At 47.2% G+C, this 14,036-nt stretch overlaps 7 protein-coding genes across 7 annotated transcripts, besides 9 other annotated features; all 7 read left to right on the top strand.

The window, feature by feature from the left end:
• Positions 1–13,271: a sequence feature (heterozygous, non-Esmeraldo-like haplotype).
• Positions 60–82: a microsatellite.
• On the top strand, positions 253–2,370 carry Tc00.1047053504109.10 (hypothetical protein, conserved; the record flags this gene model as incomplete). The annotated part of the gene is made up of 1 exon (XM_811737.1): positions 253–2,370. The coding sequence occupies one exon, from the start codon at positions 253–255 to the stop codon at positions 2,368–2,370; it is 2,118 nt and encodes a 705-aa protein (XP_816830.1).
• Positions 1,612–1,642: a microsatellite.
• Positions 2,423–2,456: a sequence feature (AT_rich).
• Positions 2,782–2,818: a microsatellite.
• Positions 2,903–5,827, top strand: Tc00.1047053504109.20 (hypothetical protein, conserved; the record flags this gene model as incomplete). Its single annotated transcript, XM_811738.1, has 1 exon — positions 2,903–5,827. The coding sequence occupies one exon, from the start codon at positions 2,903–2,905 to the stop codon at positions 5,825–5,827; it is 2,925 nt and encodes a 974-aa protein (XP_816831.1).
• Tc00.1047053504109.24 (dynein light chain, putative) lies at positions 6,140–6,409 on the top strand (the record flags this gene model as incomplete). The annotated part of the gene is made up of 1 exon (XM_811756.1): positions 6,140–6,409. One exon carries the CDS (start codon positions 6,140–6,142, stop codon positions 6,407–6,409), a length of 270 nt encoding a protein of 89 aa, XP_816849.1.
• Positions 6,569–6,604: a microsatellite.
• Positions 6,641–9,370, top strand: Tc00.1047053504109.30 (hypothetical protein, conserved; the record flags this gene model as incomplete). The annotated part of the gene is made up of 1 exon (XM_811739.1): positions 6,641–9,370. One exon carries the CDS (start codon positions 6,641–6,643, stop codon positions 9,368–9,370), a length of 2,730 nt encoding a protein of 909 aa, XP_816832.1.
• Positions 9,662–9,684: a microsatellite.
• Tc00.1047053504109.40 (hypothetical protein, conserved) lies at positions 9,819–10,349 on the top strand (the record flags this gene model as incomplete). Its single annotated transcript, XM_811740.1, has 1 exon — positions 9,819–10,349. The coding sequence occupies one exon, from the start codon at positions 9,819–9,821 to the stop codon at positions 10,347–10,349; it is 531 nt and encodes a 176-aa protein (XP_816833.1).
• Positions 10,497–11,486, top strand: Tc00.1047053504109.50 (hypothetical protein, conserved; the record flags this gene model as incomplete). The annotated part of the gene is made up of 1 exon (XM_811741.1): positions 10,497–11,486. One exon carries the CDS (start codon positions 10,497–10,499, stop codon positions 11,484–11,486), a length of 990 nt encoding a protein of 329 aa, XP_816834.1.
• Positions 11,950–11,972: a microsatellite.
• Positions 12,014–13,954, top strand: Tc00.1047053504109.60 (hypothetical protein, conserved; the record flags this gene model as incomplete). Its single annotated transcript, XM_811742.1, has 1 exon — positions 12,014–13,954. One exon carries the CDS (start codon positions 12,014–12,016, stop codon positions 13,952–13,954), a length of 1,941 nt encoding a protein of 646 aa, XP_816835.1.
• Positions 13,272–14,036: a sequence feature (areas merged during assembly that could not be assigned to a particular haplotype. This can correspond to areas where the two haplotypes were merged or to regions with more than two copies in the genome that were merged during assembly.).

Below are 14,036 nucleotides of genomic sequence, written 5' to 3'. Positions count from 1 at the left end.
TCTGCTTTGTAATTTGTTTTTTCTTCCACCTTTTATTTTTTGCTTTTCTTCCTATTCTTTTATTATTATTATTATTATTGTTCACTTTATCAGCGTTTCACTTTTTTTTATTTTCTCTCTTTTTGTTTTATACGCCTTATTTGCAGATAGATCTCTTTTTTTCTTTTTAAAATTATTTTTGCATATATATATTTTCGTAGTCTTTTTGCACGGCGTGTTTAGCTCCGTTGCCGTACACAAAATTTGGGCCCTATGGCAGCGAGGGAAGGATCGGTGTGCTTGTGTGGGGGGAGGCGGTCACATGATGCGGAAACTGTCTTTGCGGGTGGCAGCGAGTGCCCCAACAGTCCTCCCATTGACGATTTTACTCACGTCTTGAGGTCCGCTCACGTCAATTTTGGTCATGTGAGTCCTGGAGCGTCCTCCATCACGGCGTCTGGGACGGTGAGGGAGCAGCCCTCGCCAATTGTTGAGCGTATCACGCAGGGTCTATTGGCCTCCAGCCTGGGCTGCGCAAGATGTGCGCAGATTGACGGCATTCGTGAATCCCTGAAGTGTGTGGAGGCGTCGTACCTGGGTGAGATTGCACAGCTGAGGCGAATGGTTGGGCAGATCGACGGGGAGCGTATGGATGCGGTAAACCGAATGGAGCAGACACTTTTAACGTTTGAACGCGGTAGGCAACAGAGTTTGTCTAAGGATTGCGAGATCCAGTCGCTTATTGGTCAGCTACAACAGATGGAAGATAGGTCGCAACGCCTTGAATACGAGTTAGATTCATTGCGTCAGCTTTACAGGCGTGAAATTGCGTTCTACCACCAACGAGAGATGTTTCTTTTCCTGGAGAATGAGCGATGCGCTAGGGCGGCATTATCATCCACAGAGGATGGCTGGCGGTCTGCACTGGAAACAAGGCACTTGAGTGTTGTGGAGGTAGACGGAAAGATTCACCGTTCCTACCCACATCAGAATTTTTTGTTTTTGGATTTCTCCAAAGAAAATGAAGGAGGATCTTCCATGCGCGGTGGCCTTTCGCCTGGCTTGGTCCGGTCTCTCCCGCCCTCTATTACCCGAGATGCTAGGAAAAATCGAAATGGAGGTGGTGGGAGCAAAGCTTCTGACATAAAAGGAGGGCTTTTGACGGAGCTTTGGCAGTCCAAGAGGACGTTGAATGAACTCAATGAGAAGTTGCAGCGTGAGCTGAGGGCTAGAGAGGATCAAATTTCAACTCTACGTCAACAGCTCTCTGTCCGAGAAGAAAGTCTTGTGCAGTCATCCGAAGAACGTGCGGAAGAAGACAATCTCAAAAGGGAAATGCAGGAGGAGATTGACGACATGCTCCGTACTGAATTTTTTCTTACACAAACGTGTGAGCGACACCGTTTGGAGACAGAAGCAATGGAAGGACGTGCTCATTTGTTGCAGTGGCTGCTGCAGCGACATGTTTTATTTTCGCAAGAAAGAAACCTCATGTTTCTTGAAAGGACACCAGAAAAACAGGGTTTAACGGAAAAGGTTTGGACGCCAGGGACACTACCTTTTTTCATTTCTTCCAATGACGATGTTAAACCGGACGTATACGTCAACAGGAGTAAGTATAGCCTGTCTTGTCAGCAGCAGCAGCAGCAGCAGCAGCAGCAGCCTGATGAATTATATGCTGTTGTTTCCCAAGCGGTCTCGGAGACGCTGCAGAGTGTTCTCACCCATCAACCTTTTCTGATAAAACGGACTGCGGAGGCTATTTGCGCGACTGAGGACGAGCTACACAAAAACAGCAATAATTTTGTACAAAAAATGCATTACGATGAGGACGACAACGTAATAAATGCCGCAGGAATAAATGCGTCTCACGAGAAACTCCTTGGCGATGTTCGACGTGTTTTGCAAGAGTTTTGCGCGGCAAATCCACCGCAAGAAATCGTTGACCTCAGTCCAGTTATAGATGCCCTAAAAAAAGTAGCAAGGCTGACATCGCACAACGCCAAGGTCATGGATGACAAGCTGAACGATATGCTTATTTTGCAGTCTGCAGTGGCCCGAGAGCTTGCGTTGCTAACCACACCATCTGCTGGGAGGCGAGTTGATGAGTCACCGTCTTCGAACGTCTCCGCTACTGCCTCACTGTCCATAGTGGACGCCGGGGTCGCAGGTGCGAACAACAAAGCTTCACCAATTTCTAGACGGGCTCACCCGAAGCCACTGAACTTAGATAAATCACCAGCGGGGAGAGGCGAGGGTAACGCGCCAGTTATTTTACAGGCGAAGCCATCTCATGAGTGGGACGTGGCAGAATCCGATGATGAATCGATTCCTCCAATACCTGTTTTTTCTTCCTTACGGAAGACGCCGTACGATGCGGACGAGTTGTGAAGCACGAAAGAGGCGAACTTCTTTCCCACCCAAGATTTTTATTTGCCCTGTGTTTTATTTTTACTTTTTATTATTTATTTATTTTTGGGAGAAATCCTCCATTGTGCGTTGATTGTCCGCTTTCAAATTACCTCCTTTCTTCGTTATTTTACATAGATGTAAAGAAAAGAGGGATTTGCTGCGTTACAAAGGGTCTTTTTTTTTTTGTGCGTGTTTGCTTCGTTTACTCTAGGCGTTTTGTTTTGGAATGTGACGTGAACCACACAATTTCCATAGAATTTTTTTGATTTATTTTTGTTCTCTCTCCTTTGTGTGTGTTGTTGATATTTTTTATATTTTTTTTGCGGATGCGTTTTACGGTCTGCCACCAGCATCTTCTCCAGCCGTGTTCCCTGCAAAAATAATAAAACATTTTTTTATTTATTTATTTCTGTTTTTTTTTTTTTTTGTGTGTGTGCAAATATCTTTGAAATGCCTTTTTACTTTGGAAGGGGGTGAAAAAAGGGATTGTTAGAGTGCGTACTGTGCGGCCATGATCGCTGGCAGAAAGAGAGGGAGAGATGAGGTCGACGACGCGTTGTTGGAAGAAGTTACTGCTGCAATTCAGAGCGTGGCAGCAGAAACCGAGGACATTGTGGGTAGCGTGGGGAAGGTGAATGGAGCGGTGTTGGCGTCTCTGTTGGAGAGATTCCGGCAAATGGAAGTGGCGCTGAACGCCTCTGGCGGTTCCACTGTGCAGCTGTGGAAATTAATTGTGCAGAGTCAGCGGAACAGAGTTGCCGACGCATTGAACCACATCGCTGTCGCTGATGATGCGCGTCGAAAGGGTCATCTCATAGCAGCGCTTCAAGAACAGCTACTAAGCTCTGCTTCCTTGGCTGCGGAGGGGGTGTCAAGTGGTCTCTGCAGGGCCCATGAGACAGCAGTTGCGTTGTTTTCATCACAACTAGCCGGAGAACGGGAAACAAACAATAAACTTATTTTGCATGTGCAAGAGCTTCTTCGACATTCACTTGAGGCCATTCAGGTGTCCTCTCGTCGGGCAATGAAAGCGGAACTTTTATCATTCAAAAGGGACATTTTAGTCGCTCGCCTCCAAAGTTCTCTTTCTTTCTATCAAAATGCCTCGCTGCGTCAACATGAAGAGGTCATGGCGCTCATCAAGATTGTTCGCATCCTTGCCTCAAAGGGCAAAGATGCTGATCTTGCCGAAACAAAGTTGCGTCAGGCCAAGACACATGTGAAGCTCCTTGAGAATCACTTGGAACTTGCGGGGATTGTTGAGGCTATTTTGCCACCCAAATTTGTTCCCCCTCGCCAAGGCACAGAACCTCCTAATGAGGATTTAAAACGCACCGCACCGGAGTATTTTGCTCTTCGACTCTTAGAGCATAAAGATATGACACTCTCAGAGTTGGTGGACTCATGGCAGAAGCAGGAGGCACGTATCATGGCTGCCGAAGAGAAATATAGGGAGTTGGAGTTGTCACTGGAGTCTCTACGGCGGGAATCTCTGACAGTGCATCAGGGGTTTCTTGAAGAAAAAAGACGGCGCGAAGTGGTGGAACAGCGATTGGTTGATCTTGTTCGTGAGCGGATTCGTCCAAGCAGTAACGATGCTCTAGTGCAGCAACTTACGCTGCTTCGGGCGGACCATACAAAGGCACTTGATGACTTGGCTCAGATGGCAACATTGGTTAACGTTACTCGGGAAAGGTTATTTGCGGAACAGCAACGAAACGCGTTACTAGAGAAGAAGCTGCAGCAAATGCAAGATGACTCCGCGAACGATGAGGTGGCGAACACCTTGGCTTCGCTGCGTCATTATTACGAAGAAGAACTTGATCGGTTTCGAAATGGTCTGGTGGACGCAGACACAAGGAGTGCGGTGGCGGCGGCGTCATCAGAGATTCAGCAGAAGGCATCGAAAAATGCAAGCAATGCCTTGATGGTGACAGAGCAGACTTTAATGGATATGTCTGCTGCTCTAAACCGTGTAGAAAAGCAGCTGTTAATCGACCAAGAAGCGTGCGGTTTTTCTTCCTCGGAGCGTATTGCAGAAAGTGCGGTAAAGGTACTGGCGGAAAGCGAGGTGCATTTGAATAGGACAATCCCAACCTTTAAAAGGATGATCGAAGAGTCAGAGATTCGGCAAGAGAAAGATATGGCGTTTTTTGAACGGCAGGTGAAGCAGTTACTGGAGTCTTTACAATCACTTCTTCCTACGGTTTCACACAGTGAGGTTACAACTGGTGCTGAAATTATGATGGTGCAGCAACAACAAGAGGTCCAATCGATGATGCGAGAGGCATTGGTTCACGCCCTGCAGTTTGTTTCTGATAATTTGGTCACAAATGAGATCAGTAAGACGAGACTTCTGGACACTTCCATCTCGGATGCACGTCGGATCAGCCTGTTGTTTGAGAAGGTGCAAAAACTCACAGTGGATCGTGATGCGGCACTGGAGCGACTGGCGCGGTGTGAGCGAATTATTGATCAGCACAGCTTAACTGCCGTGGAAAGAGTTTTAATGCACGAAGTCCCGGTTGAAGAATCGCTTGATGCCATGGAGGCAGCTGAACAGATTACCACATTGCGCAAAGAGGTGTCTTCACTTGGTGCAGCTCGAACAGCTGCGCTCGCTGAATTGAAGGAATTACGCAAAGAATTAAAGGAGAACAACCATGAGAGGGAATTCGCAGTGGCGCGATTTGAATTGCTTGAACATCACAACAGTCGTCTCATTAAATCCATTGAAGAATGTTTGGCGCGCGAGGTGGTCCTCATTGAACAGGTGCACCAACTACAGCGGAATCTGCAAGAAGGGAAAAAAATGGAGCTACCGGTCTTACCAACGGGTGATTCTAATGAAACGACGGAAATGGAGAGGTTTATGCCGTTGATGCAACAACTAGAACAACTTACGGGTGGAATTAACGAGATGAAGGAGCAGCTGTCGCAGGTACAAAGAGTCATCTTTTCTTCACCCGCCGCTGAGGGTGACGTGACGGAAAAGCAGCTCCTGTGCAATGGTGTGCGACAGGTGGCTGACGCACTACGTGAGGCACTCCAGCATGCGGAGATATTCCGTCACGCCCTTCCATTGGAAGTCACAAAAGATGCAGCTTTATCAATTGTTGGATCCTCTGCCGAAACGATGTCAAACAATGACGGGCATGAAAAAGCGGAGACAATTTCAGAGCTGGGGCGAAGCGTTGCAGACGCGCCAGAAATGGATGAGCGTGACGAGGAGTTGGTCCGGCTCCGCAGCAAGGTTGAGACCCATGAGCAAATTGAACAAGCACTGAGGAAGCATGAGAGGGACCTTCAGGAGCAGAATGAGGGTCTTCAGGCGAAGATTTTTAGGCTTCTGCAAATTAATAGGCAGCTCTTGGAGGAGTTAAAGACCACTCGCGCTTCTTCTACTACCAGCGCTAACAAAGCACCACAAGGTTAACGAGGCATTTAGAAGAACGAAAAAGAACAGCAATAACCGCAATCAGGGAGAAAAAATGAGGAGGGGAGTGCGCGTGGTTTTACAGTTTCTTGGAGGTTGCTATTATTAGTCCTTCTCGTCGTTCTGTATTAATTCCCCTGTTATATATATGTATATTGTTTTTGTTGTTTTTATCTTGAATTATGCATTTTTAGGAATGCGCAGTGTTGTATGCTTTTTTACTTTTTTGTCTTAACGCACTCTTGTTCATCTTCATATTTTCAGTGGAAGGGGTAGCTTTTTTTTTACTTATAACCCGCATTATTTGCATTAATGAGCGACCGGAAGCCAAACGTGAAGTTCGCGGACATCAGCGAGGAGATGCAGAATGACGCAATGACGGTGGCCACGAAGGCAATTAAGGAGCACCAAATGGAAAAGGATATCGCCGCCCATATAAAGAAGGAGTTTGACAAGCGCTACAATCCCACCTGGCAATGCATTGCTGGTCGAAGCTTTGCTGCTGACGTTGTTCACGAAAGCAAGCACCTTATTTATTTTTATGTTGGTCAGATGTCAATTCTTTTGTGGAAGACGGGCTGAGGCCCTGATACGCCAAAAAAATGTAATTACTGCATTTTTTTTTTTTTTTCATACTGCCGTTATTTCCGTTTTGGGAGGTTTTTCTCCCGCATTTCTTTATGTTTTAATTTTGGATCTGAGGGCGTTTTTAACCACGATGTTGATGGCTTGTCTCTCAGCTTATTTTATTTTATTTTATTTATTATTTTTTGTTTTTGTTTTGCGGAATTGCGATGAGGGAGAGGCGTCTGCATGCTGGTGGGGGTGCGGGAGTATCGACGAGAGGAGATTCAGCGCATATGCGGGACATCGGCCGAGGCACTTGTCTCGTATTACACGCTTCTTCGCAACAAGAACGAGGCGATCATGGCGGATGTAACAGATGCCCGGGCAAGGAAAAACATGAATTTTGATTACTACATGACAACAGCCAATAGTCTTTTTGAGGAGGCGGTCAGGCCCATCATACGTACCGTTTTGCCCCCTATATCTTCTCCACAAGTTGTGGTCGTGGTGGACGGGACAGAGACGACACGGTTCCACACCTTGCTGGACCCAGAAGAGGGTATTCTGGCACTCTTTTGGCGCTTGTTGATGGATGCGGCGGAGTTTAGAAGCATCCTGGAGGCGGTTTACATCGCTGTTGTGGAGCTGGACGACAACAATCGACTGAGGGATATAACGTGTGCAGTTACTGCGGAGAAGGAGCCGATCATCTTTGAGGATGCTGAGGATCTTTTCACGTCCGTCGAAGACGCGTCCTACATGGAAATTAGGACCGAAGCAGATATTGCGAGGCTAATGCAGCATGCACTTCGAGTCGCATTGCCTGAACGGCATCAAATTTTTAGTTTTATCCTTGTCCCCCAAAAGGCATCAGGTCTACCAAATTGTACCATTCAGTTCGTCGCGTTGTCAGTGTCTGAAATGGCACGAGGAATGCGGTCTACTCGACACTGCATCACGACGGCAGCGTCGCTTATAGAGAGCCGGTCCCCTTCAATGACTTTTTCGGGAACAAAACTCTCATTTCTCCTCAAACCCGCACTTCTTGGTCAACAACCGGGTTTATGGATTTCTTGCTTTGCCCCAACCAGTGTAGCAGCTCTTAAACAGCGGGAAACGTTCAAGGAGTCCTTCTGCATCGCACATACATTGTGTCGTGTGTACAGCTCACGTGTTGGTGCGAGTGTGAGTGAGGCTTGCCAAAGAATTGGTTTTAAAGAAGGAGATTATTCCAATGAGAACTGTGACGAGCAGGTGGAGTTACAACCCCGCAAGGATGTTCCCAAACCGAGTTTGTTAGGCCCGTGGGAGAAGACGAGGAGGAGGTTGTCTAAAACCACTTCGCTGCACCCTTCCTTATCGGTATCATTGTTATCATCGTCATTTTCCTTACACTCAACACCAAATGCAGGTCAACAAAAAAAAGGGGAAGAAAGAGGAAACAGTCCCACTTATGGAATTAACGACGAGCATTTGTCCTCCTTGGCGGCACCACAACAAAAACCAACGGGCCTTCTTGTCACTCCATCTGAACGGAGGACGAAGTCGTTAGACAGTAATAAAACAGGATTTAAAAAACGCAGGGACGTCACAAGCAATGGTCGGCGGTCATTGAGCCGTCCTTCACACGACCGATGCAGTTCATTGGAGAAGCATCCGTACAATTGTAGTGCGAGGTATGAGTTAGAGACCTACAAGCGCGTGATGGAACCGGCAATGAATCGGTTGCGAGAGGATATTCAACACTATATGACCCTGCTGGAGGATGCGAGACGGCAGATTCGGCGGATCAAGCGTGTTAACAATGAGGAGGTTGAAGTTGAAAAGTTACGGGATTCTCTCTTGACAGCCAAGCGAGATTGCGCGTCTCTGGAAGCAGAGTTTACAAGACGTGAAGAAATGCTTCAATCAAGAGTGAGTGAGCTTCAAACTCGGTGCGAAGAGCTCTCCCAGCAATTGCGTGGTCAGACATCATGTGCAGCCCCCGAGGGAGAAAAATTACCACACAAGAGCATTTCTACCCAGACGCACAACCCAGTACCTTATTTTCCTCCGTTATCGTCGTCGCCACCACCACCATCGGCACCTTTGCCTGCAGAGGATGGATTGGTTGCATTCCGGAATTTTCCAAAAGATTCCCCACGAAAAGATGTACAGCATGCATCGCAGTGGCTTGAAGTTGTTAATTATCATCAACGAGAATTGGAAGATTATGCCGAGCGTGAACGTTCCTATCGCAACCGTATTCTTCTCTTGGAACAGAAGCTTAGTGAACGTGAGTCCGAGATGGCACAGGTAAGGGCGGAGCTGATTCGACGAGATTGTGAAATTTCTCTGGAGACGGTGAGTAATCAACGAAGAGAACACGAAAAGAAAATGGACCAATGTCAGTTTGAAGATGTGGAGTACCTGCGTGCTAAACTGTTTGAGGCTAACAATGTCAGCTCTAGGGTGGAGCAACATCTTGAATCATGCATAAATGAATTGAAAGAGGAGCGGAGGCAGCGAGAGGCATCAGAGGCAGAGCTACGCCGTCTACAGGGGTTATGTGCTCAGCATATGGAAACTGGGGCTGTGAAGGAGATGATACAGATGGTGAAGGAAAGCTATGAACGCCATGTTAACCACCTTCAACGGGAAGTAGAAGAGCTGCGAGGAGTGGCTCATCAAGCGGTTTCAAATGAAATGATTTCCCGAGCAAATAGTTCTACCACTTCTACGCCTCGGCAAAGGCCACAAGGGCATCAGCATGGCGGAATGGTTTCTCCTGCCATCGAAACGTTACAAGCTAAATCCATGTTTCCTTCTAAACCCTCAATGCCTGACGAGACTAATGCCACCAATGATGTCCCCTCGACACATTCTAAAACAATACCTGCGCGCAGTGGAGTGAGACGGTTTGAGGATTTTATGAAAGAGGAGCCGTCATATACGATTCGTTTACCAAAGGCACTTGATCGCGCCAACCTTTCATAACTGGATGAATGTCTTACTGGAAGATGAGTTGCGGATAGATTGAATACACCAGCAACTCTCTTGGCATCTTCCGAGTTTAAACTTATGTGGAGAGTTTACTCTTCTCTCTCTTTCTCTGTAGATGTTTTTCTCTGGCTTTTGCTTTATATGTGCTTGTTTTGCGGCGGGGGTTGACGGGCGATGTTCCTTTTTTCTTGACGGGAAAGCACAAGAAGAGAGTTGATTTTGTTGTTTTTCCACCTCATTTTACTCTGCACCATTATCGGAATGGGAAATAAGCGATATTTTTCTTATATATATATATATGTATATATTAATCCTAGTGTTAGAACTTTATGAAAGCACGTTTAGACGTTGTATGTGTAACTGAACGCTGTTTTTATTTTTATTTTCTTTGATAATCGTTTCCGATTGTTTTTATAAAAAAATTGAAAGCATCTCATTACTGATGAAGCGGCCTCGTTACGACAGCGACGATGATGACGATTACGCAGAAGGGTCGCTTCTCCCATACGCGTTGGAAAACAAGGGCGACTTTTTAATGGCTATGGGTGTAGGTGGACGGGAGTCCAGCGATGAAAGTCTCAGGAGTGTAGAAGAGGTGAGCGTTGCGCCGGAGAAATGCAAAGAGAAGGAGCGTCAGGATGCAGAGCAAAAAGAAGAGCTGATGGAATCATTCTTTTCTCCTTCCATGGTCGTTGACCGACTGCAACGCCAGGCGCTTCGTGTCGATCATGACGTTCCGGAGCATTGGAAGGGCTTACTTTCCGAGGGTTTGCTTCAAGTGTACTTCACTACGCTGAGCTACGCAGAGAAAAAAAGAATGGTTGACGATAAATTGCTCTCCCAATACCTCCCCCACGATGCGAAGCGATTTCCACCGCTCGGTCGTCCTACTGACCGAAAATGGGACAATGCGTTTGGCATCAAGCCTGGTTGGCGCTGGGACGGTGTTGTTCGTGGTGTTGGATCGTTGTGAGGGCTTTTCACCTCAGTTTCTTTTTTTTTGTGTGTTGTTGTTGATTAAGTGTAGGTCTGTGTGTGTTTTCGATGCATTTTGCTTAAAATTTAAAATTTTTACTCCCTGTGAAGTCATTTTGGTTATGGGAGGCGTGAAAAGAAGAATATGTATTTTCTCTCTCTCTTTCCCAGACAAAAAAGACGGAATGATGGGCACTTTTTCTCATTGTTTCCTTGTTGTTGTTTTTGGGTGGGATCAAAGGTTGTGAATGTTATGAGCTCCAGTATTTACTCTCGTGAGGACGAGAAGCGCCTGTCAGAATTGCTGGAGCGGGTAAACTGGGGCGGGGAGCTTTCCGAGGAGGAGCGGCTTGAACTGGCTCGGCTTAAGAGGCTTTATCAAGAATTTATTGAAGAAGGGGAGCGGCGGCTGCGGCTGCGTGGAGGGCACGAGAAGGCTGCTGCCACAAACTCTGACGGCCCGGGCGATGTGCTCCTCACTTTACAAGAGAGTGTAGCCTGTGCGGGAAAGGCGGCGTATTTTTGGGGTTCTCTTGTTGCCACTCTTGTGCCGGGCTACTTTGGACGCAAAGTTGGCCTTACGTCGGGTTTTTTGCACTGGAACTTTATAACCGATCGACTTATTCTCGGTGCTCTTCCCGTGGTCACAAGGGTTGGTAGCAGTGGAAACCATCTGGTGCAGATACGAGAACAGTTGGAGTCTCGTAAGCAGAAGCTAGGCCTTGTTATTGCATGTCTAGAGGATGCGGAAGTTCAGGGTTTTGGTCTTCAGATGATCAGTTTTGCCGATGAGTCGAGTTGGCATGAATATGTTAGTCCTGCCGTGCGGTATATTCGTCTGCCGATGCCAGATACTACGGCCAATATATCTTTTGGTAGCGTTTTGTATGCCGTGAAACAGATGCATCACTGCATCAAGGAGCAGAATTGTGTGGTTTATGTACATTGTAAGGCCGGAAAAGGACGTAGCTGGATGGTGACAATGTGCTATCTGACTTCCTACGGAGGGATGACGTTTGACGACGCGGAGCAACTAATTCGTTTTACCCGTTCGCAAATTAATCCTTCACCATCTCAGCGGGCATTTGCAGCTCAATTTGCCTCTCGAATACCGGCGCAAATAAGTGGAAGTTGATGAGTGTCTCTTGGGTTTCCGCTTGCGGCGTGGCTTTTTTTTTGTCCTTTGTATGGATGTACCCAAAAGAATATAAATAAAAACACATACCAAGGGAAAAAAAGAAAGGAATGGGGGGCATATTTACCGAATTTCTGCAATATCCTAAAAAAAAAAAGGGAGTGTATTGTTGTCGTTGAGTTTTGGGCTTTATTTTATTGCAAAGCGAAAAATTGGAAGAGGAACTAGTTGGTGAAAAGAAGAAGGCTGTGGCTAATGTGGACAAAGCCTGTAGTTTAAGTGAATTTTATGCTCTTTTTATTTTCTTGCTCTTTTTAATTTGCGTCGTCATATATATATATTTCTGCTGATGAAAGTTTTCACGGTTATTGGTGTTGACATTGCTATTGTGATTAAATTCTCGGGTGCGTCTTGATTCCTTTTTTTTATTATTCTTCTTCATTTGCTGCGATCTACTATGCTTTTATTATTATTATTATTATTGTTGCTGTTGTTGTATCACTATGAGTTTATTTTTGGCTGCGTAAATGGATCTTTCGCTGGGGGAGACAAGTGATGCGATTGCTTCGCTTGCAGAAGGCTGCAGCTTGGAACACATTGCGGAACTTGCGACGCAGTGCGAGTCTCACTTGGCGAGCGTCGAGGCAATTATGGATGCCACGGAAAATGCCCTACGCACTTCCCAAGGGCCCCGGCGCCTTGTTCTTTGGTTTTTCATCGATCGTCTGGCCAAGCAGCATGCCAATTTTTTGGACGCGCTTCGGCCGCGTCTGCGGGGTCTTGCAGCGACGGCAGCTCCGGCGGTAGGAACTGCGGAGTGGGATGACTTCAAGACGCTTTTAAAGTCGTCGATTGCTGTGGTGTTTGGTGCCCCGCTGGTTTCTCTTATTTTGTTGGAGATTGACCCCGATACGCAGAAGGAAACTGCCAGCACCACTAGCACTACAGAGCGGAGTCAGGGTATTCTTGCAATGCACAGCAACGCCATGCGTACTAGCGGCGCGTTTTTGACGAAAACCATTGGAACGCAGAGACCGGCTGCGGCGAAACACACGCTGCAAGTGAAAACTATTGACAGTCAGATGGCGATGAACATGGCGAGTAGCTATGCCCCTGCGCGGCCGCAGGAGATTGCCGTCCCTGAGATTCATCCCGATGCTGACGCGCCGCATGGGCATGTGAAGGCACTACCTTCCGATTACCTGAAGAATTATGAGAACACTAGAAGAAAGCGTCTTCGTGAAGTGATGGAGCGAAATAGAAAGGAAATGGATCGCCGCCAGGAGGAAGAACTTCTTCACCGTGTTCGGGGTACAGCTATTCAAAATGGAAAGATGCCCGATTATTCTGATGTGGTTATGCCGTTGGAGTTTCCACGTGATGAGCATGGCGTGAAGCGGGGATTTTTTCCGCTCGGTGTACGCTTTATCCGAGAGGCAATTAGAAGTTGTGGTGGAGCAGTGGAGTTGGATGTGCTGGTCAATCGGCTATCTACACTAGCGAGCAAGGAAACTGTGGCGGAGTTTGGTGATGTGCGTGAATTTATTCTTATTCATCGGCCTACTTTTCGTATAACGAATGAAAGGAATCGTTGGATTGTTCGTCTCGCGGGGGACGAAAGTTCTGATCCGACTTGGGAATCTTTGCAGTGCCCGCTGTGTTCCAAGGTGATGCGTGGGCGCAACCTCGCGCGTCACATGGGCTGCAGACAATGTGTCACAACCCAAATTGCCCTTGGACTTCATGGCGAGGTGCACGGCCCTATTTCTGAACTTTCCTTTGTCGCAAAGTCCATCATTGACCGAGGAAACGAGTATGATGATTGGGATTTGGAGTGGTTCGCCGACTGCTTAGAGAGGTCCGCAAACTGCCGACGTTTCAAGCTTTCCTCACAGTCGAAATTTGCTCCCATATTAAAGGCAATGCGTGTTGTTCGAAACCGCTGGTTGGCGCGGAAAGGGGTGGCGAATGTTTCGGAAGCCGCCGTAGATCCCAGCGATGCGGCTGTTGCGAATCTCTTTCGAACAATTGGGCGAAATGTGAACCGCCTTCCAATTCCTTGGCTGGAAATGGGCGATATGGTCGACATTTGTTGTCGTTTTTCAGATTTGGTGTTGCCTCCCTTTAATCCCCCGCCGCGACCTGCCGACCCCCGCATTAGTCTGCATAATGAATATCCGGGCTTTCTTCTTTGTGAGAGTGAAGTTGACGACGAGGACGATCCGAGTGATGATGAAGACGCATTCTCTGATGATGAGGCGCCCACATTTGTCTTTGCGCCTCCGGTCGAGTTGGCCGAAACGATTTTCACGGCAGGCTTCGAAAGAGATACCAAACGGCTTCAACATCGCATGCGAACTGCTCCGCCGTTGGTACTTCAACGAGTGCTGAAGGGCGATCGATCTCAAACACAGCGAGAGATGTATGCCGTTGCAAAGGATGCGAGCGGCCTTACTACACCATCCTAACGACGACGGAGCGCTGGGGAGAGGTATTATTCTTACACTCAACACAAATAAATGAGAAGAGAGGAGGGAATACGGACCAAAG

The sequence above is a fragment of the Trypanosoma cruzi genome, genomic scaffold, assembly GCF_000209065.1.
Source record: "Trypanosoma cruzi strain CL Brener 1047053517123 genomic scaffold, whole genome shotgun sequence".
NCBI classification, from domain to species: domain Eukaryota; phylum Euglenozoa; class Kinetoplastea; order Trypanosomatida; family Trypanosomatidae; genus Trypanosoma; species Trypanosoma cruzi.
Note: the sequence above shows the minus strand (reverse complement) of the source record. Positions and strands in the feature narration are given on the sequence as shown.